This window comes from Anser brachyrhynchus (assembly GCF_964034855.1).
Source record: "Anser brachyrhynchus genome assembly, chromosome: 4".
Lineage (NCBI taxonomy): Eukaryota > Metazoa > Chordata > Aves > Anseriformes > Anatidae > Anser > Anser brachyrhynchus.
The window spans coordinates 49260059-49281064 of record NC_137698.1 but is presented as its reverse complement, the minus strand read 5'-3'; the positions used below and the strand labels follow the sequence as shown (position 1 = coordinate 49281064).

General features: G+C 40.2%; 1 protein-coding gene across 8 annotated transcripts in view; it reads right to left on the bottom strand.

Annotated features, from left to right (window-relative positions):
- The window catches only part of ANKRD17 (ankyrin repeat domain 17), an 86977-nt gene that overhangs the window by 2094 nt on the left and 63877 nt on the right, over window positions 1-21006 (bottom strand). For 7 of the 8 annotated variants that reach the window (XM_080591569.1, XM_080591568.1, XM_080591572.1 and 4 more), the window contains 17 exons: window positions 19871-19982; window positions 19543-19688; window positions 17931-18073; window positions 17034-17247; window positions 15739-15914; window positions 14755-14917; window positions 14077-14172; window positions 12829-12945; window positions 11851-12022; window positions 10582-11029; window positions 9447-9602; window positions 9084-9233; window positions 6950-8598; window positions 4895-5092; window positions 3645-3893; window positions 1823-1998; window positions 1323-1487 (listed from right to left, as the gene is read on the bottom strand). In XM_080591569.1, coding sequence (XP_080447695.1) covers window positions 1323-1487; window positions 1823-1998; window positions 3645-3893; window positions 4895-5092; window positions 6950-8598; window positions 9084-9233; window positions 9447-9602; window positions 10582-11029; window positions 11851-12022; window positions 12829-12945; window positions 14077-14172; window positions 14755-14917; window positions 15739-15914; window positions 17034-17247; window positions 17931-18073; window positions 19543-19688; window positions 19871-19982 — 4530 coding nt within the window. The remainder of the gene's footprint in view (window positions 1-1322; window positions 1488-1822; window positions 1999-3644; window positions 3894-4894; window positions 5093-6949; window positions 8599-9083; window positions 9234-9446; window positions 9603-10581; window positions 11030-11850; window positions 12023-12828; window positions 12946-14076; window positions 14173-14754; window positions 14918-15738; window positions 15915-17033; window positions 17248-17930; window positions 18074-19542; window positions 19689-19870; window positions 19983-21006) is intronic. The other variant, XM_080591570.1, reaches the window with a different exon arrangement.

The following is a 21006-nucleotide window of genomic DNA, read 5'->3' as shown; positions in this document are numbered from 1 at the left end:
AACTGATGATGATCTGTTATAAGTGACTGGCTGAGTACATCAAGGAGGTTTGGGTCAACATCATCCCAGTACCTAAATTACATGTAATCAACATACTTATAACCAATGCAAAATCAAAGCAATGGCCTGATGAGCTACTTCCTCCCTTTCTGTACTAACTCCCAGCCCAGTGAAGACATCATACCTTTTAAAACCTAGCAACAATACTTTAGACCAGTCCTGGTCTCATCTGGGACAGTTTTCTTCCTAGTAGCAGGTATGGTGCCGTATTTTGGATTTAAGATGAAAATGATGTTGATAGCACACTCATGTTTTAGTTGTTGCTGAGCAGTGCTTATGCTGATTCAAGGCCTTTCTGGCTTCTCATGCTGCACTGCCAGAGAGGAGGCTGGAGTGCACAAGAAGCTGGGAGGGGACACAGCCAGGGAAACTGACTCAAACAGGCCATAAGGATATCCCATACCACATGTCATGCTCAGCAATAAAACTGGGGGGAGTTAGCTGGGGGGGTACCTTGCTCAGGAACCGTCTGGTTGTGAACCATCACGTTGTGCATTGCTTCTTTTGGGTATTTTTTCCCTCCTTGTTTTCCTTTCTTATTAATCTGACTTTAACCCAACCCATGAGTGTTATTTTTTTGTCTACAATCCTCTCCGCCATCCCACTGACGGGAAGTGAGCAAACAGCTGTGTGGTGCTCAGCTGTCTGCTGGGTTAAACCATAACAAGACCTAATGCTGTTTTCCCTTTTTGAGATAGGAAAAGCTTATATAACAGCAAATGAAGAGCTTTTCTCATAAAAGCAAACTGTGTTTTTCTAAGTGTAGAACTGCACAGACAGAAATCATGATCATTTGAGTAAAACACACAGTTTAGGAATATCTTTTGTGTAAGGACTTGCCTGCAACACCATCAAGAAAACTCATTTGCAGTAATTAACCAGGTGTCTACTCTGATTGAATAAGCAATTTCTCCATATTCAGCTGGAATCAAACATCCTATTTCTCAAGCACAAATACATTCACAGAATTAACTATACTCCTTTAAACTGCATTAACTTATTGATGTTGATTTTTAACTTGGGTGTCAACTTGAGCTTATTTTTGGAGGGACAACTGACATTTACAAGCTGTCTGTACACGCATACAGCACTCAGTGCTGGGGGGAGGTTAGAAAGAAGAAGAGCAAAGAAATTTAAAGGAATGAGCAACAAGAAAAAACACTAGGTGATTTTCATACTTTCTACCTTTCTACTTTTCTGTTTTAATACTTTCTTTTCCTTAATCTAAAAGAAAATGGTGAACACAAGATAAAAAATATTACCGTCTGAGGCCCATTATTTTCTGTGGAATTTGAAACCATCTTTATCAGTGAGTTCCAAGATGGGTCAGCAGCATGAGGCCCATTAAATATCGGGCCTCCAGTACCATCTGCGATGGGGGCTACTGGAGGAATCATTGCATTCCCATACACAGAGAAAGGCATACCCTTAAGGGGGAGGGAAAAAGCAAGAGTCAGTATGTATTCAGAAACACTATACCCATTAAACACAGACAGTAACAAAAGGGGATTAACGTTAAAGAAATGGTCTTAAAGCAGTAATAAAAAGCCTGAATTAAAGAAAAACCTTTCTCGGCATATATTTATTACATCATGGACATTGTTGACAGATCTCAGCTTCTGCAATACTGTCAGGCCAGTTTGTGTTTTAGCTCATGCCTGCTCAACTGCACAGTGAGCAGCACCTCACGTTGTTCATTGCCAGACACACGGAGGTAGAAACCAAGCAGTACTGCACATATAAAGTACAAGAGGATCATTACCCCAACTTTTGGGAAGTCCATGTATCCTGCAGGAACGGGCTGATGGAATGTACCGGAAGGCGTTACGATTCCCGTGCTCTCTCTCTCCATGGCTTGGTGTGAAAACACGCCTGGATCAGACATAGGCCTGTGGATCATGTGGCTCCCCATTCCGCTGTGACACCAATCCACTTTATCTAACAGAACGCACAGCAACAACATTAGCCTTGACACCCGCTAATCATCAGCATCAATGTTTGCACACCACGACATTTCTATACCACAAAGTGGTATTTGCTCAGTTTACAGTTCCTGTGCATCCACCTATATTAGAACTTGGTTGCATGTGGGATGAATAGCATCTGAAATGGTACCTCGGTTGCTGCTGCGGAATAACTCTCTGCAAAGTCATTGCAAGGAGTTTTGAACAGTTCCATACAGCAAAGGTGTCACCTCTGCAATTTTCCTTCAATTGAGAGGGAGACCTGGCATTTGTGCTAACTCTTCCTCCTCATAAAAACTCAATTCCTTGCACCCTTTATACTGAGAAAGGGGTATGCATGCTATGAAGGCTATTTGCACCACTCTGCTCTGTTATCATTCTTTCATGCTTTTTATCATTAACTCACAGATAGGAAAGTACTTTCAACAAAGCAAAAAATGTCTAGTGGACTTGTATTCTTATATTCTAATTGCATGACTTCATCACAGGCAACTTAGTACTGTTACTACAAATTGCAAACAACAGGCAAACCATTTTTTTCAAAATAAAATAAGGAAGTTTGATTGGGGGTGAATGTAGAAACTCTTCTGAGGCCATCTTAATTCTCAGCAAGAGAAAAGTCAATTCCATTCTAAACTAAATATCAAATGCTGAAGTAACTGTACAAAGCAGAAACAAAGCAGCAATACAAAACCAAAGCTGTGATACATGAAGGTAAACTTTTATACCTAGAGAATGCATAGAAACATGTTTAATTTATGGAGTCTTCATGATGACTAGCCAATCACTACACAGATGAAGAAAACAGAAGTTAAAAAAAGGTTTTGGATACACCCTATTTTGCATTAGGGAAAAAAACACGAGAAGAATGTGCACTGTCAGCCTATTAAAACCTTAAGAGATGCTTGGGCTGCTCAGTGAAGCAGTGGAACAGGTTGTTCAGAGAGGCTGAGCAGTTTTCATCCTCAGAGGTTTTCAGGATCAGATTGGATGAAGGCCTCAGCAACCCAGTCTGACCTCACAGCCAATCCAGTTTTGTGCAAGAGGTTGAGATGACCTCTACAGGTTCCAATCCAACATGATCTCGTGACTCTCTCCCCCTCATCCCAAATGAGGAAAAAGATCCAACAATTTAAAAAAAACAGGTCTCATGTAATTTGCATCCAAGAGCTATTTGTTGAGAAAAACTGCCAGTAATGTAAATTATTAATCAATTGTGAAATACTGAGTTCCATGAGACTATAGCTCAGAGCCTTATTTTAGTAAAAGACAAATGGTGTGACTGGACTTAAAAATGAGAAGGCCTTCATTTCCTCCTCTTCCTAAATGAATTGATCCTCCATCAGCTCATCCCTGTACAGGATGGTTTTACTTCCCTTGTTATTTCTTGCTTTGAGTAAAAAGCCTTCACAGCCAGGATGTTTCAAAACAAGGTTTTCTGTGACCTTGATAAAACAAGACAAATGGATAGCGTGTCAAAGACCTTGCTCCACCTGCCTTAGAAAAAGCACATCTCTAAGAATCTTACTTCATCGTCACCTTTCAGTTCCAAAGGAGAATTAGGAAAAGACAATACTGCAGCACGCTGCAAGCACATGGATGTCTATTAACACAACGTACCTTGATTGCCACCTATACCTTCAAAGGACCAGATTCCACTATGTCCCACTGGAGCAGCTAAGTTGCTCCCGATAACAGATGGAGTAGAAGTTCCAGTTTGTCTAATACGTGCAGACCGCTCAGTCCCAATTGGAACAGGAACTTTTCTGTCCTGAGAAACATTACTGGGCTTTTCCGATCCCAAGGACACTGCTGAGGGGGTGGGAGATGGTGCTCTTACTCCAGAAGACACTGACTGAGCAGGAGATTCTACAGAAAAACAACAAGTACATTTAGGAACAGCAGCCAGAACCCCCCCACACATTACTATAAGCCTGTCATTTAATGTCAAGCTATACACCAAAAATGAAAATGACTAGTTTGTTAGTGCCCTATTCATACAGCAGACATTTCAACATAATTTTAACAGTTGTACTTGCAAATCAGAGACATTCAACATTTATTTCTTACATAAAATGAGTACCACGCCCTGTCAGCTAGTGGACATGCACTGCAACAGACAGTTTAAAATCTTAACTAAGCATTACTGTGTATCAGCAATAGAGGATTTGAGCATAGCTGAAATAAACTAAAATGGTGGTGGTTGGGGTTTTTTTGGTTGTTTTTTTAATCGTGAGTTGTTCTTTGGGGTTTGTTTTCTTTTCATAATCGCCAGTAAAACTGATTAACTTATTCCCTGAAGAAACTGGCTTTTAACAGTTAATTTTTTTCTTTCCAGAAAACTCTGCTGCATAGCCAGAACTGCAGGAGCCAGTAATGGAGGAAGGTACCAGAACTTGCCCTAAGCGTCTTCCCCTGAAATACATTACACAGTTCTGCTTTAAAAAAAAAAAAAACTAATACCAACTCATCACCTGTAGAACTGGCTTCCGTAAAAATATCATTACGTGATTTACACTGCTCACACTTACAATAACACCCTCAAACCAAAATCCTTGACTCTTTTTTGCAAGGTGACTGAAAGAGTGCCATATATAGTAGTAGTCCAGTGCTAATTGCAACAAGAATAAGGACCTCCAAAAGCATGACAAAACCATAGCTACTAAAATTTTCTGATAGAAGTTTTGATTTCTAGCTGCCTTTTAAAAAATCTCAATCTGTGGCTGCCTAAAGGTTTAGAAAACATCAAAAACCCTGAAGTTAAAAATAACCAGAGCCAGAAAAGCCTACCTAAAATAGGCAGTACTAGGCTGTTTTTTTCCTATTAATACAATAGCTTCTCAACTAGTTTCTTGCTGACTAGAACTCACCATTTGATGCTGATGAACATGGAGGCAATAAACTAAGTGGGGAAAAATGTTGTCTGTTAAAATTAGCAGCTGCAGGTGCTCCGCCAAGAGGTGTCCCAGGTGCATATATTTGACCTCCCGAAATGTTTGAGGCAAAGTTACCCAGGTGTGTAGAAGAAGGTGTTACAGGAGCATAGGGTGAATCCATACTGACAATACCTATGAGAGAAATTGGCAGAAGTGACTCCCATTATTGCCAGATCTCTATGAAAAAGGTCTCCCATGTCAGGGAAAAAACTAAGAAAGAAGGAAAACTTGTACCCAAACAGTTAAGATTTTCTGTTATTATTTTGCCAAGTAATTGGGAGTCTTAAGCTTCGTGCTCCACAAGTCTCAATAGTACCCATCAGTTGTGTTGTACATAAATCACCCATGACTCATGTTACCATGCAGATACCTCGAATGAAAATCAGTTAACGAACAGAATGCGTGTTCTGATTTAAGTGGACATCAGAAAGATAACTGTTTCATTATCTTGTAATTTAAATTTTTGTAGGTTCAATCAAGTGTGAATTTGTACAAGGGAAAACTGAGGTAATACTAAAAATTTGACGACTTTTTCCCATACACATTTCATTTTACTGGAAAATAATTTCTATATATACACCTTGACCAACACTGAAATGATTGTTTTTCCAATCCAGAGATCCATTTTCCTTCGCTTAATAAAAAGGCATCTCATTAAGATCAAGTGGCACCAGTTCTACAAGAGCAACTCACCTTAGCTGAGGTGTCCAAACTACAAGCAATACTATCCTCTTAATAGTCTCAATGAAGAAATGTAAAAATGAACAAGAGTTTTATGACCCAGTGAACAAAAAAGCTTTATGTCCAACTGCTGTGACAGTTGGATCATTTTCCTACTCAAAGCTATTTTTAAAAGTTTAATATTTGCAGTCATAGTTGGAAAAAATTATTTCACCACAAACAGGCAGAAGAATAGAATAGCACAGCAGCTGCCTCCTCTGCACCATCCCTTATGAAAATCCAACCTTTTCCATCAAGTTCTTCAGGTTCTCTCCTATGAACTGATGTGACACTCCCTGACTCTACAGACATTCCCAACCTCACCTATTGCTCCTACAGGCTTCCAAACTGTTGAGATCGTGGTATTACCATGGTCAGAGCACTGATTTTACTCAGAAACCTGATGGGCATACTCAAGTGATATATAGCATATGCACGTGCAAAAGCCCAAACAAATAAAAAAAAGATATTAAGTTGCCCAAAATGCATGGGTAGTTCCTCAAGAGCTCCTCAACACCATGATATTTACAGAGCATGAAAAACTAGCTGTTAAATTTCTCAGTTGAGAAGTGAAACTACACTACCATCTCAAAGATCCTACTAAAACAAGCACAGATGGTATGAACTGTGTGTGTAATTTCTGGGAGCTTCAGAACAAATTCTGTGACAACTCCTTGGCTTCTATTTGTGCAGAAGGCTAAAAATCTTGCTACAGAAGTCAGCAAGTCCATGAAATTATTACTTTTTAAAATTGAATTTAGTATTTAAGAGAATATACCTTCTCTCTAAGCCCACATTAAAACAGGGATTTATTTATTTATTTTTTAAATCAGCCTGACACTTTGAAGAGGGCATAAGTGTTTCTGTAGTCTAAGAACAAGCAACAAGTTATCACAAACCAGAATAGTTATTAGCTGGCGGCACAGAAAGAAGGTGGAAACAACAGCCAAGTGTTTTATTATCTCAGCTATTGCAGAAGAGTAGAGTGGAATGGAAAAGAATACAGCTTGACTTTTATCAAGCTCATCAGCTCCTAAATAGTTATGGGATTTGACAGGTGGCACTTAAAAAGAAGATGAACTCAGCTATGCCTACAGAAACAAGAACAATAAACTGTATTAGAGCATGCTTTCATTGCAGGGCAGACAGTGATTTACCACAAATGACCACAGAAGCCGAGGCAGAAAGTATTAAGTCTTCAAAATGAAAACACGCAGCAGTTATTAGAAGAATACATTATGAAGATACGAACACAAAACACAGACTTACCTGAGGGACTTGGAGCTGGCCTCTGTAATGGTGGCCTAAAACCTGGGGCTTTGGAAGTATCAGACTGATGTAAAGGATCTGAATTTGGCAAAAATGAAGACTTTCCTGACAGCATTGACTCTGGCGTTGTCTGAGATGAAACGACAGAACCACCCCAGAAGGCATGAGCAGACGTAGGACTGTTTTCGAACAACGTACTAAAGGGCCCAAATGGTAAAGTAGCACTGAAATTGTTACCCATGGACTTGTTTGCTGGATGGGCTGAATTTTGAGAAGCACTTTGTGTACTTAAGGTAGAAGGAAGCTGCACTGAAGAAGGAACGCTGTGGGGCCTTTTAATGTGATTAACATTGAGGACTGCGACAGAAGAATTTTGCACAGGAGCTGGATTCTTATGGACACCACCAGTTCCATGGACAGGTGGTCTGATGGCAGGGGTTTCCATCTTAGCTGCAGGCTGAGAAGACCCCATTGATGTCTGAGACATGGGATAGGTCATCGGGGCATTTGTTGGACCTGCCACAGGAGCAGATGAGCTCGTTGCCACTAAATTGGGAGGCACAACCATTCGAGGATCTGGTGCAGGAACCTGAGGTTGCTGAAGAGGGGGTCTTGCCTCTTGCAGAGGAGTTCCTGGAGGCTGTTGATGAACAGGGTGCACAGAAGTACTCCCAGAACCTGTACTGGGCTGCCTACTGCTGGTCGAGCTGCTTGCTTCTACTGCTGGCGGACTACCCACTTCCTGATCAGATGAAGGTGCACCTTTATTCGGAGAGGTCGCTGCACAGTCTGAAGGACTGCTTCTAGAAACACCTGCCGGCTGTGCAGGAGGAGAAGGAGATGACGGGGAAGATGCAGGGTAGTGTTCTTTGGCAGTAGGAATTGGATATGTGGCATTCGTAGCCGCTGTGCTGGTGTTACTTGCTGTGGTTGTCACTGTGGTTGTTGTGGCATTTGACGTCTTCACAACTGTGACAAAAAGCTGCCTTCTGACTGAAGGTGAACTTGGACTGCCGTTTGCAGAAGAACCAGGCACAGTAGAAGCCACTGAACTTGTTGTAGCTGTTGGACTAGTTGTCAAAGAACTTGCCGAATTCACCTGAGAACCGCTGCTGTTCTGGCTGTTATGGCGAGGCACCATGTGAGGTTTAGGTGAGTTGGTAGCTCTTGCGGGGCTCAATGGCCTAACGGGAAACGGCCCCCACGTGGACTGAGCTGGTGGGAAAGTACCTCCAAAGTGGGTCATGGGCAACCGAGGTGGACGGATTTGCTGGAAAGTCTGAGCAGCGAGTAAAGCATGTGCAAACTGCGGAGGAGGATATGCTAATGGAAGAGAGACTTGGAAACCAGGCCTCACGTTATTCACTGGATTCTTAATGGTTTTGTGATTGGATGCTGAAGAAATTGCAGGCACGGTGAGTGCAGAGGCAGTCTGAGATGTTGATGAAGCAGCTACGGTGGTCACTTTGATCCCCACGAGAGAACTGTTAGCAGCTGTAGTGGTGGCAGGTGTTGATGACCCTATTTTGGAGTTCGCAGCAGAACTTTTCAAGCGGTTCTTTGGAATAAGTTCATCGATTTCTTTATCTGGGTCCTTAATCAGAGCATTAATCAACTGCGTGGCCTGTCTCGTCGATTCCGTGCCACCCCTATAGAACAAGAGGAGGGGAAAACGAAAGTGCATCTAAAACATTTACACACATTAAAGTGCTTCAAGCACAGTATCCAGCCTGTCTCCTGTCATACTAACAGACAGAAAAAAAACCTCTCAGGAGTGAGGTTGGCATTTTCTTGCTACTGACCGTTATTTAAGAAGCTCAAGTTGAGTACTCTAACCAAAAACAAAGCCTGCCTCGTCAGAAAGTTTACTTGTCTAAGTATGCCTACATATTTAGACATGCCCAAACAAGTACATTTCCACCTTCTCCACCTTGTCTTCAAAGTTTTCTTTTGTACAAAGGCAACCCGTGGTTCATCTCTGTTTCCCTCCACACCATTTGTCTCCACTAGCCTAAAGCAGCATCTGTTTTTTCCAAGGGACAATCAAGTCAAACCTTTCAATTTTTCTATACAGAAGCATGTTCTACCAAGAGAAAATCCTCACAGGAACAAACAGATGGAGTGGCCTGCTTACCTTATTGTTATTATTCTATCTCCAGTTTTGTCCTTCTGTTTGTCGATATCTATGTGTGCTCCTGTGCACTCACGTATAGCATTGATGTTGCATCCTCCTCTGCCAATGACTCTGGATATGACAGTTGATGGAACAGAAACCTTCTTGGATCTATACAAAAAGAAATGACATTAGCTAGGAAACGCTTCAATAGCATGAAGAAAAGGGCAGATCAGCCACAAGAACATTATGAAGATTAAACCTACATAGCAAAAACTTGTTCTAGGAAGAACTGCATTCACTAACCCCAGAGAGGTGTACACTAATTAAAATGACCTGAAAAGGGACATATGTGAGGTTAAGTTAGGGGAAGGTTTTGCTTACCTTCTTACAACCTCCTTCCACCCTTCTTCCCTTTTCTGACCACGTTTAGGGCTAGCGATGGTTAGCTTTCCATTTGGAGAAGAAAGGGGAGAAGGACCAGATTTCGTGCAAGTAGACAAGGAATTACTCGTCACTTCGCTGATAACTTCAGACAACCTTTAAAAGAAAAGAAATTCTCTCAGTATGCAGGGTCACAAAGAAAACAACAAGAACGACTTCCTTTTGGCTCAATCTCCAGCCCACCAAAACTTCTCTTTCAGCACAAGGAACACAAAAATTAGAGTGCACAACCCAGGTTAATAACAACACTGGGTTAAAAGTAGGTTACCATCACCGCCCGTCCCCTAGAAAGAACTCAAGGGTTTACCTTCCTTTTCTAAAGCATGTGTGGTGTCAGCACCCACTACAAAATTGCAACATTGCTTATGCAGACTTAAATGATAGTTGTATCCCAGGAACTGGAATTTCCAAGGAATAAATTCCTACTGCTCAACCTTTCACCAAAACACCACAGGTCACGAAATACCAAGTTATCTCAGTGTTAAGACCTTGGGTTCTTAAAGTACCATACAGTGGCTGAAATGATACACTGCATTTTAGAACAAGTACTGCTCACCAGCAGTTAAACTTGAGTATATCCAAATGGGTTTGGGTTCTAGAGCTAGCACAGAGGTCTCTGCATAACTCTATTACACTGATATAGTACAGCTCTTCAAAAGGCAGGAAAGTACTTCTAGACTGTCTCCAGCTCAAACCTTTATATTAAAGCCAGAGCAGCCTTAGGCAAGCCTGGAAGAGGAAGACAGCAAAAAAAGCAAAGCAGCTACCACATAGCACAAAAAGCATTGTATTAAGAGGAGGTGGCTTCAACTGAGATGCTTACATCTCCCAGTAACCTAACAGTTCTCTTAGTTTCATATCCACGATCATGACTCCCCCTTCAGAGCCTACTACTCAGTTCATAGTCAAACTGCAGAAGTTATTACACTCCTCACGCACAACAGCAAAGACACAGGGCCTTGTTCACTTCCTAACAAATAATTTAAATATGCCATGTCCACAGAACTAAGTGCGCAACTTGCAAATGTCAGGCAACAACCACTTTAAATAGGCATACATTGTCACAGCAACTTACTTGATAGATGATTTGCCAGTAACTGCTTTCCTCTCGTCCTTTGGGCAAGTGACAAGGACCGATGGTTGCTTTTTGTTGCTCTGTGTGTTAGTACCGGCTGTGGAAGAATGATTGTCACTTTTGTGGCTGCTGTTGCTATTGCTGCTTTCATCGCTACAGCTGGAAATCCTCATGTTGTCACTATCACCACTTTCACTAGTACTGCTGCTCTTAGATTCACCATTCACTTTTTCTGGTTGGCCATAGGAAATTGGGAGCTGGTCATCAAATATGATCTGAACATTATCAGGGGCTACTTTGTTTTTCCTGTTTTTCCTTTTGGAGCTTGTTGTGGTGATGGTATTATTCCTTTTCCCATGAGAACCTGCTAAAGTCGTCCAAGTTGCAGATATACCTATGGTGGTTGTAGTGGTAGCACTAGGAGGTTCCATTGGGACCTCTGGATCATCTGATGGAAGAATAAAAAACCATCACTAATTCAGCTGGCTTGAGGAAGCCTGTGTGGTTGTGTGTCCCAAATCACACTTGTCATGTCAAATGACTCATTAGCAACCTTAAAAGAAACAAGCAGAACCACTAACTAAGCAAACATTTGTAAAACTAGCATACATGTCATACAATGGAGCCTCTCCCCTGATTACGGTAACTCATCTAGTATTTCTTTCTGATCTTGGAACAAACGTGAAACTAAAATCAGACGTGGAAGACAGCAACAGAAGCAATTACAGTACAAACAAACATGAAACCACAGAAACAAAGTTGTCAAGTACTCCTTTTTCTTTTAGCCTACCAGAGTCATGGAACTATCAGTGAAGACCATTTCTCAGCACAACATATGAGATGAAGCTCAGGACAGAAAAGAGCCAGTATTTGAATGGATTAAAAAAATGGCACACATTTGGAATTTTAATGTTGCTTGTTTTTTTCACTTGATCCAAATTATCATTCAGTTTGTGAGCAAAAGAGTTATTTGGCCAAGTTTCAAGTATCGGGACCTGGAAGAAGAAACATGCTCAAGTCTTCCCTGTGGTAAACTTAACCAGTAACTCTCACTGAAGCTTCTGTCAGCAGTCTCTAGCCACACCAAGACACTGGAGAAGTCATCACGCTCATCTATGGGTTTCACAGAAAACGTAACCAGAATGTAAGCAAAAGCAAAGCTCAGCAGGTCATAAAGACTGTATTCAAGTTTTGACAAGAAAAGCCACTGGAATACTGGAAATAGAATCAGACGCATGTTTCACAAACAAGGCAAATGGTTTACATCACCTTCAGCTTTTAGCTTCTCTTTCTCCTGAGCAGCTTGAAGTTCAAAATTCTCTTTGTTTTTTGCTTCTATTTCTTCTAGCTTTCTTCTTTGTTCTTCTTTTTTCTTCCTCCTTTTCTCCTTTCTTTTCTCTCTTTTGGCAGCCAGAGCCAATCTCCTGCTTTCTTCCCGCAGCTACAAGTCAAGCACATTGAACAGTATTACAGGATGGACCATGCATTTCAAGAAATGTAGATGCCTTTTGTTTCCTAAGAAGCTGAACTTGTGTTTTAGGCTAACACATTTAAGAAGCCAAAGCTCAATTCCGTGATCTATATATATTTCTACACATTTACATCTTCCAAACAGATTGTTCACTCATGTTAACAGAAGGTTAGTGTAGAAATACAGAACACTACACAAAATAAGCAAGTTATCTAAAATGATTTTTCGGGATTCTTTACGCAACCTTGTGCATCTCAGCAGTACAGTCCAAGCACATGTGTCCCTTTCAAATATTAGAACATGAAATGTCTTCTGCTAGCTTGGGTACAAAATGTGCACTCATTTGACACTACACTTCTACTTAGATTTTTCCATAACATTTTTACTACAGTACGATGGCTTCCAAGAACATGATTAGTGTATTTTACTGTATTAAAAGACAAAACAGGCTTTAGACCTAAAATCCATACCAATGTGACTGGAAAATGCTCACCTCCAATGCACCTGGCAAAAATACTCTACTTAAAAATCATTTTTTGGTACAATACTACAGAGGAAATTGCTTTATCAGTCTCTTGATCCAATGAATCAGAGTCAGGAGTAAAGTACGAAGACAACCTTAATAACCGTATGTTCATCTCTAGACATTCCAACTACAATGATTACACATACTCCTATAATTCAATACAGACTTTCACAGATCTTAGGATCTTGAAGGAAGGTGAAACTGGAATTTTAATCAAATAAATATTCACAACTCCAAACTCTTGACTTGCCTTTTCCAAGTCCAGCTCTTCTAAAAGAATGCTTGCATTTTTGTTGGCTTCAGCAGCCTGTCTATCTTTGGCTTGAACAATTGATTCCATACACAGGTGGCACTTCTTCAGCATCTCCTAAAATGATAAAGTCCATGAACCTTCTAATTGAAGAAATAAAATGGCATGTGTTTGAATATACATTCTCAAGCTTACACTAGTGATTTACTGACTGCTTCATTACTTGCGCATGAGATTTTTAAGGGAGAAAAGTTTTGCATTATGCCACTGCAGTACTATCACAAACATCCACGTTAATACTAAGTTAACCTCTCATAGGTAAATAAGCTGCAAAATATTCATTTATTGATTTTTTGAATGAGTAGTGACATAGCACCATCACAGAGATGGAATTTATTTTCCTTCCTTTCCAGAATAAGACCATAATGCCAACTGCAAATTGTTAAAAAGGCTGACAAAGTAGCCTTCCCTGTCCCTCCCAACACTTGGGAAATATTTCTGTATTATAGTACTACTCACTAACGTATATTAGTTGGATGGTAGTAAATAGGCTTAAATGCATAGGGTAGCCAGCATCATGCAAGTGACCATTGGTCACTGCTACTGGCAATAAAACACGTATCTATTTAAACATTTGCCCTTCTTCAGCCTCAACATGCTCATAACAAATTGAACCCCATAAAGAAATATTATGGCCACATTTCTCCACCAGTTGCTCTCCTTATTTCTATTTCTTATTTACAAAATACTTCTTTGCCCTGGTCACGTAGGCTGAAGGGCCACCTAATAAGCTGTTTAAAAAAAAAAAGCTTTACTGTGAAGTATGGTTTCAATTTTCCTTCTTCCACAAGCTTGAATGTAAGTGTGAAGCTTCATACTTAAGCTCACTCTCTTGGCAGAAGTTAATTACCTCTACCTCACTGCAAAACCATCATAAATTCAATAGAAACATACTCAACAGGAGGAATTCAGAGCAGTCTGAGGAAAGGACAGGGAGAACACTTGAAAATAAGCATGCACATTAAACAACACTGCCCTTACTACTCCATTCACGTCACAAAGGTTTACTAAGTTACAGTGGCTGCGTGCTCCCATTTTTTCCATGCATTTTCCCCTGAACACTTTTCAAAGGGACTTATCATTTGGCTGAAATTCGGTGCGCCAAGCTAAAGAGTACTCAAAATATCTACTCTAAAGCTGAGTAACAGTACTGTTCCTTCTGAAATATTTTCTTTCTTACAATCTTACCTTATCGGTAATAGTTGCTATGTACCTCATACATTCCGAATCTGATGGAAACTGGTTTACTTCTTTTACTAGGTAGCGCACCACTTTTACATGACCCTAAAAAAAAGAAATACACAAGTAATTAAAGAATCTGTTCTCAAGTTGGTCTTGGTACAACTGTACTTTCATACACTTCTATATTTTATTTTTGGTAGTTTTCAAATGCCTGGCTCTGGCAACGTAAAGCTATAAATTGGAAATGACTGTAGGAATCTACTACAGCACTTGAACTACACTCATGTGCAAAGAATCATCTCAAGTTAAGTTGGACTAAATCAAAGTTAGTCTGTAAAGTGCTCATTCTCTCTTGCGTAAGAATCCAATCCAATTTTTATAAGTTATTTTTCTAGTTCTACGTCATATCACACCTCTTCACACCAATACATTGCCACCCATTTTCTCCTCTCTGACCCATGAGAACCAGACTGTACGATGCCCATCAAGCAAACTTCTACTAGAATTTAACACAGACACTATACAGGTGAGATATATACTTGTTTTTGAACATTCAACGCTAAATATTAAAACTACTTCACATTTTTGAAAACACAGCTTGTCAGTTGTGTTCTGTTTATTCCCACTATGTACAAATGATCAAGACAGTATTAATCAAGACCAAAGCTTAACTTCTCATTCTACCTTTCGAAAGGCTGCCATAAGAGGAGTTATTTTCCTGTTATCAGCAGCATCCACATCTGCTCCAGCTTGAACTAGCAGTTGGACAACATCTAGATGCCCTCCATTTGCTGCCAGCCACAGTGGAGTATTCCCCTTCTTGTTACGCACGTCTATGTGAGCTCCTCTACAAAAACAAATATGTTCAATCAAAACAGTGAATCAGATTGTAGTTACTTACATCAACCGGACTTGCAAAAAATTCATGCAACACCTAAGAACATTAGGCTAATTTGATAACCACTTGAACAGAAAACATGCATCCACGGTGCTTCAGCTTCTGAAATTATATTTTTAGTTTCTCTGATGCTGTTAAGAACCCACAGTTGGCCTAAAAATCATTTTAATACTCTGAATCTTACTGTTTGTCAGCTGTCAAAAGATTTGACAATTACCTCATTAACTCCCACCCATTAGTACACTCTATTCCTCAATAACTTACTGAGAACAACTTGTGAGGTTGCAAGTGCAAGCAAAGAGCTGGTGCCGCTACTTGGAAAGTGTCGTAACCAAAAGTTGCTCAAGCAACAATTACTCTGAATATGCTTTGTGATCAATCTATCTCAAAAAAAATAATAATGTGCACATATTTTGCTTTTTACTGGTTTTACACTGCTATCTAAAATGGAGGTATCAGGTGTACATGTATCATAAAGGTGAACTTCACAAGAAACTGTTTATTTCCAACATTTACAAGTCAGGGAGACAGAATAAGCTTAGTCCGTCTGCTCAGGCAAACAAGAACACTAAACAGAACTTTCCTTGATCACTCTTGTTAAATAAAATTACGTAGTTACTAATGGTCAACAGACAGAACCTTTCCTATTCCTTACTACAGCGTAGATTGGAACATAGAGGTTAGAGAAGAGCACATTCAGGATCATCTTTAAGCAGCACACTTTCAAATACAGAATCACAGAATTCTAGGGGTTGGAAAGGACACAGTACCTGCTAATAAGAAGCTCACAGAATTTGTAGTGCCCTTTGTCTGCTGCAATGGTTAAAGCTGTATCTCTTGAGGAAGGTACTGGAGGAGCATTTACATCTGCACCTTTGTCCAGCAGAACTCTGCCCACTTCTGCATATCCACCAGAAGCTGCTTCCATTAATGGTGTGAGACCAGTCTATGACAAGCAAGCAGAAAAAACAAGCTATGAGTTTGAAGGAAGTGGGGGGTAGGTTCACTTAAGAGCTAGGACTAATTTCTACTTCCAGAAGCATATTTCAAGTTCTGCTATAGAGCCTCTAATTGTTACCTGGCCAATTTTGTAATAGCTTAGTGTTTTGTAGGAGCAATCCTCTTCAGCTGCACCGAGAAGAGCTTTCACCAAGCAGCACTTGGGAGGAAAGACACAGTGCACAGTGCCCTTCCGCTGCTGCAGTGTTGACAGACACTCAAAACCCGCTGCTGTCACATTATCTCAGAACCAACACAACCAACCTTATACAGCTAAGGATCAGCGAAGTACCACACGTGACGTTGTACACATGATGCAAACCCCATTTTCTACCTTCATTAAGAGATCCTATGTAGCAACATCCAGAAAATGCCTGGCCAGGTCAAGGGCACATTAACTTTAGCAAGGAGGATACCTACCATCAGCAAGCACTGAACAGCTCCCTCTGAGCTTCTCCTTGGCAATAACTACAAACAGGGGAAAAGGAGAACAGGATGCCACATCTATGGCAGGTCTGTGTGGGTTTTTTCTTTTCTTCCTCTCCTTTTAATTTAGTTTTCAGTATTCTAGTAATTTTTCTACTAAACAGTCTTCCCTGCAGTTTCAAGAGCTGGGATCAACGGACAGACTCACAGAAACACAAATTTCCATTTCAATTCTGTTACCGCTGTGGATAGAAGCAGCTAGACAGATTAGACCATGAGCATAACCACCTAGATCAAGAATCTTGACTTTTTGAATTAAATTCTTATGTTTTTTTCAGGTTAATGGATTACTTGTCTTAGGCTTGTAAGCACCTGAAGATGAAATAAGACTTCAGAAGAACTGCTTCTCTTTCAATGAGCTGTATATGCATAGAAATAGTAGGTCTTCAAATACAGCCATTATTGTGACATTGTCTTTTTGTCAGTGTCAGAAATACTGAATTGAGCTATGGCTGATGTGGACTTGGCCAGTTCTGTTCACTTCCAAGGGGCATGCATAAAAGACAAGGGAGTCATCAGATGACCACAGTGACGTCAAGACTTTCAAGCATATCTTTCTGAAGGTGTATTTGCTTCTTACCTTAGCTCTATGTTCCACATTAGCTTTTCTATCAAGTAGCAGGCTAACCACTTCAGTTCTCCCTTGGAAACAAGCTAGAGTCAGTGCCGTATTTCTATTGGTCTCTATCTGGGCATTTATATCAGAGCCCATGTCCAGTAATAACTTCACAGCAGCAGTGTGCCCATTCATGGCTGCCAACATTAAGGGAGAAATGCCCAATTTGCTACCAGTTCTGAAAGGGGAGAAAAAAAGCTTTAATCAATCACATATCTGAAATGACTTGAACAGAAAGAGTGAAAACAGAGTACTTAACCAAGAGTGAAAGTCTACTAAGCAACTACTACTGAAATAACAAAAGGTTCTTGATAGCAGCTTTGGACGAATACTTCCATTTAAAAGGTAACAGGTATGTTGCATTTTAATTGCTCTAAATTCCAAGGTCTCTCTTATCAGGAGCTTAACTTTTGCTTTAACGTTTTGACTTGTACAGTGCATGGCTGAGCTACTTTCTCCCATTCAATGGATGCAAGAAGCATTACATACATGCAAACACACATAGACAATCTTTCCTTAAACTGGGCATCAGGAACAAAAACCTTCTCTTATTTAACCCAGAAGTAATTTCAAACTGGGAAGTCAAACCAGATCAAGAAGAAATATTTCTATCTTGAATCAAGGACAACTGATATAATATGATATAGGACAGAAGTTATCAAAATACAGAGGGAGATGGAAGTTAAGCAAGCATTAGAAAAATCACAATCAAAACCCTTCCTTTCTACCTGAAGCCTAATACAGGTAAGATAATACATTGCTTGCTTTCATGTAATAAACAATAATTTGTTCTACTTAATTATCAAGAAAACCTTTTGGAACGTGTAAAGACCATGAAGAAGCAGTGAAAAGGAAACTTGCCTGGAATTGATTTCTGCCCCAGCATTTAGCAGAATCTTGATAATGTTCACATAGCCACCAGAAGCAGCAAGGCTTAAAGGTGTGTAATCCGAAACATTTCTGTGCTCTTTGTTTGCCCCTCGAGCTAGCAGCAACTCCACCACCTGCAGTGTTTTGAAAAATAACATCTTGTTTTCTCTCAAACTTGCAAATCTGACAAATCTATCCAGGGCTTTTCAAAACCTAAATATACTGTTGACATCTCCCAGAGAGGAAGCAATTTTCACAGAATCATCTAGGTTGGAAGAGACCTCCAAGATCACCTAGTCCAACCTCTGACCTAACACCAACAAGCCATCCACTAAACCATATCACTAAGCTCTACATCTAAACGTCTCAAAGACCTCCAGGGATGGTGACTCCACCACTTCCCTGGGCAGCCTATTCCAATGCCTAACAACCCTTTCAGTAAAGAAGTTCTTCCTAATATCCAACCTAAACCTCCCCTGGCACAGCTTTTGCCCATTCCCCCTCGTGCTGTCACCAGGCACGTGGGAGAATAGACCAACCCCCACCTCGCTACAGCCCCCTTTAAGGTAACTGTAGAGAGCAATAAGGTCGCCCCTGAGCCTCCTCTTCTCCAGGCTGAACAATCCCAGCTCCCTCAGCCGCTCCTCGTAAGACTTGTTCTCTAGACCCCTCACCAGCCAGTAAAAATGAACACTGAGGTGAAAACCCTCTGTGTTATCCCCAATCCAATAATGTATCACTTGTTCCACTTTCATCTTGCAAGCATAAAACGTGTTTTGATTGGTCCCACAGAGCTGAAGCCAAAAGTTTTTTCATTACAAAATTGACTTGAAATCAGATATCTGACATCATCTGAATGGCAATAAAAAGCCTGAAGAGCTAGCAACTTTTAGTAACATTTTGTCTAAGGAAGTAATCATCTAGCAAAACCACAGTATTCTGCACCAGGTTCTATAGCTTCCCTTGGGGCCTTTGCAACCCAAATAGAAGCATTAACAGAAACAAACGCTTGAAATTTGTAAAAAAAAAAAAAAAAAAAAAAAAAAACGTTATTTGTTTCTGATCATTTGTGTTCTGATTTTCTTCTGCAGTCACAGAACACAGTATTTCTGATAATATTAGAAAGACTTCCCTTACATTTACTTCTGATCAATCATTTGAAAAATGGTTTGGTATTGTTATTATTTTTAACTGTAGAGATCTACAGTACTCTGATATCCTATGTCCTGTGCAGAATCAACACATTCCTTTGGCTCCTATATGGAGCCCATTCATGCCTAGCTCCAGCTTCTCAACAGGAACATTTATCCCATTTACTTTCCTATTCACATCTAATTAAGCTAGTAAAAACCCTATAACTAGCCCCTGGTTATAAGGTCTGTTGCAGAGCTCTGGTCCAGCCTATTAAAACAGAAAAAGAAATTTATCACACGTTGCAATACACAACTTGAAAAATGTTAAGCTCTTTGCATCTTTTTTAAAAAACACCATCCTGAAACAGCATGGCGAATTAAGTTACTACAGATATGCTGGAAAATACTTGGGTATACTGGCACAAAACATCATCTACAACCTGCTTTTGAAGACTTAAGTTTTACGTCACCTCTTGTCTCCCTCCTGAACAAGCCAAAGACAAGGGAGTGTCCTTGGTTCTCTCCGACTGGGCTTCAATATCAGCTCCATTATCAAGTAAAATTTCAACAACACCCACATGGCCTGCTGTGGCAGCCAAAATAAGTGGAGTAAATCCTAGAATGAAAAAGTATGTTTGAAGAACATGCATTTGTAACTTCAGGTTAAGTGACATACGTTAAACCACCAAGAAAGCAAGCCTAAAAGCTTCACATAAACACTACATTTATTGTCTATTTATTTACTGTGGTACACTGGAAGACTAGAATTGGTCTGTACTGCCATAGCAAAATACCTACCTTTCTTGTCCCTGTGTTCAATATTGGCTCCTCTCTCTAGCAGTGTTTGTACTAGTTCCTCATGGCCACCGGCACAAGCAAGTGTCAATGCGGTGTCATGATTACTCTCAGTCTAGAAGAAACAGACATCGTATACAAGATAAATAATTCCTTTTAAGGTACAAACTCTGTTATAAGGCCTAATTAGCCAAAGTACGACTGTATCTACAACAAAAACTTTTTGTAAGCTTAAGACCCATCTACTGATCAAGTACCTCAGTTTACTTTTGTGTTCAATTCCATAACAGGATTCCACTACTCAAGACAACTCTGTTGGTAGATTTAAGAATACCTGACAAGAACTGAGATTGCTCAAAACCAGATTTCATCAGTGAGAGTATAGTTTTAGTTTTGCCTAACTCTACTATGACCCAGGATAGTTCAAAACCAAGCCCAGTACTGATATGCATTGTTGTCTACCAAGGAGGCACATCAGGTTACGGCAGGAGAAGCAATCTCCTGCAGAAACCAAGCCCATTGCCATGAGTGGCTGAACTAGCTAGAACTGGTTTCCCAGAGACTTCTCTCGCTAAACCACAATAATCTCTTGTTGCAATCCACAACAATCCACCCTCCCTCTTATTCACCCTGCCTGTATCTCAGCCGTAACATCTTAACCATGTTACGTACAGTCTAGAACCATATAAATACACATGCAAGGTAACATGCGCTTTTTTTGATGGCCAGCTAGCTGCAATTCAATATAAAGAAGCAGCTTTTAAAGTTATCTTCAATAAATATGTCTTCTCTATAAGTAGGAAGGAGAACTCTTATTTCCTCTTGCTAAAACAAGTACTAAAATGATTGTTTCTTTCAATACTTTCATGCTTCTGTCAAGTTTAGTGGTCACTGGCCACCAACTTGAAGCGCAACTGGGAAAAGCGGTGTACAAGTTGTAAATCTTGTTTTTGTCTTCAGAAATCATGCCCCAAAAGTATTTAGAAGAAAAAGAAATACAAAGTGTTTGATTATTCAATGACTTTGCCTTTTGTTCAGCTAGAGCACTGAGGAAAGTGGGTTGCAACTCTCCAGAGAGTTGTGCCGGCTTTCCAAAAGCAGCTCATCAAGTCCCTAGAATCCAATTCATTATACAACAG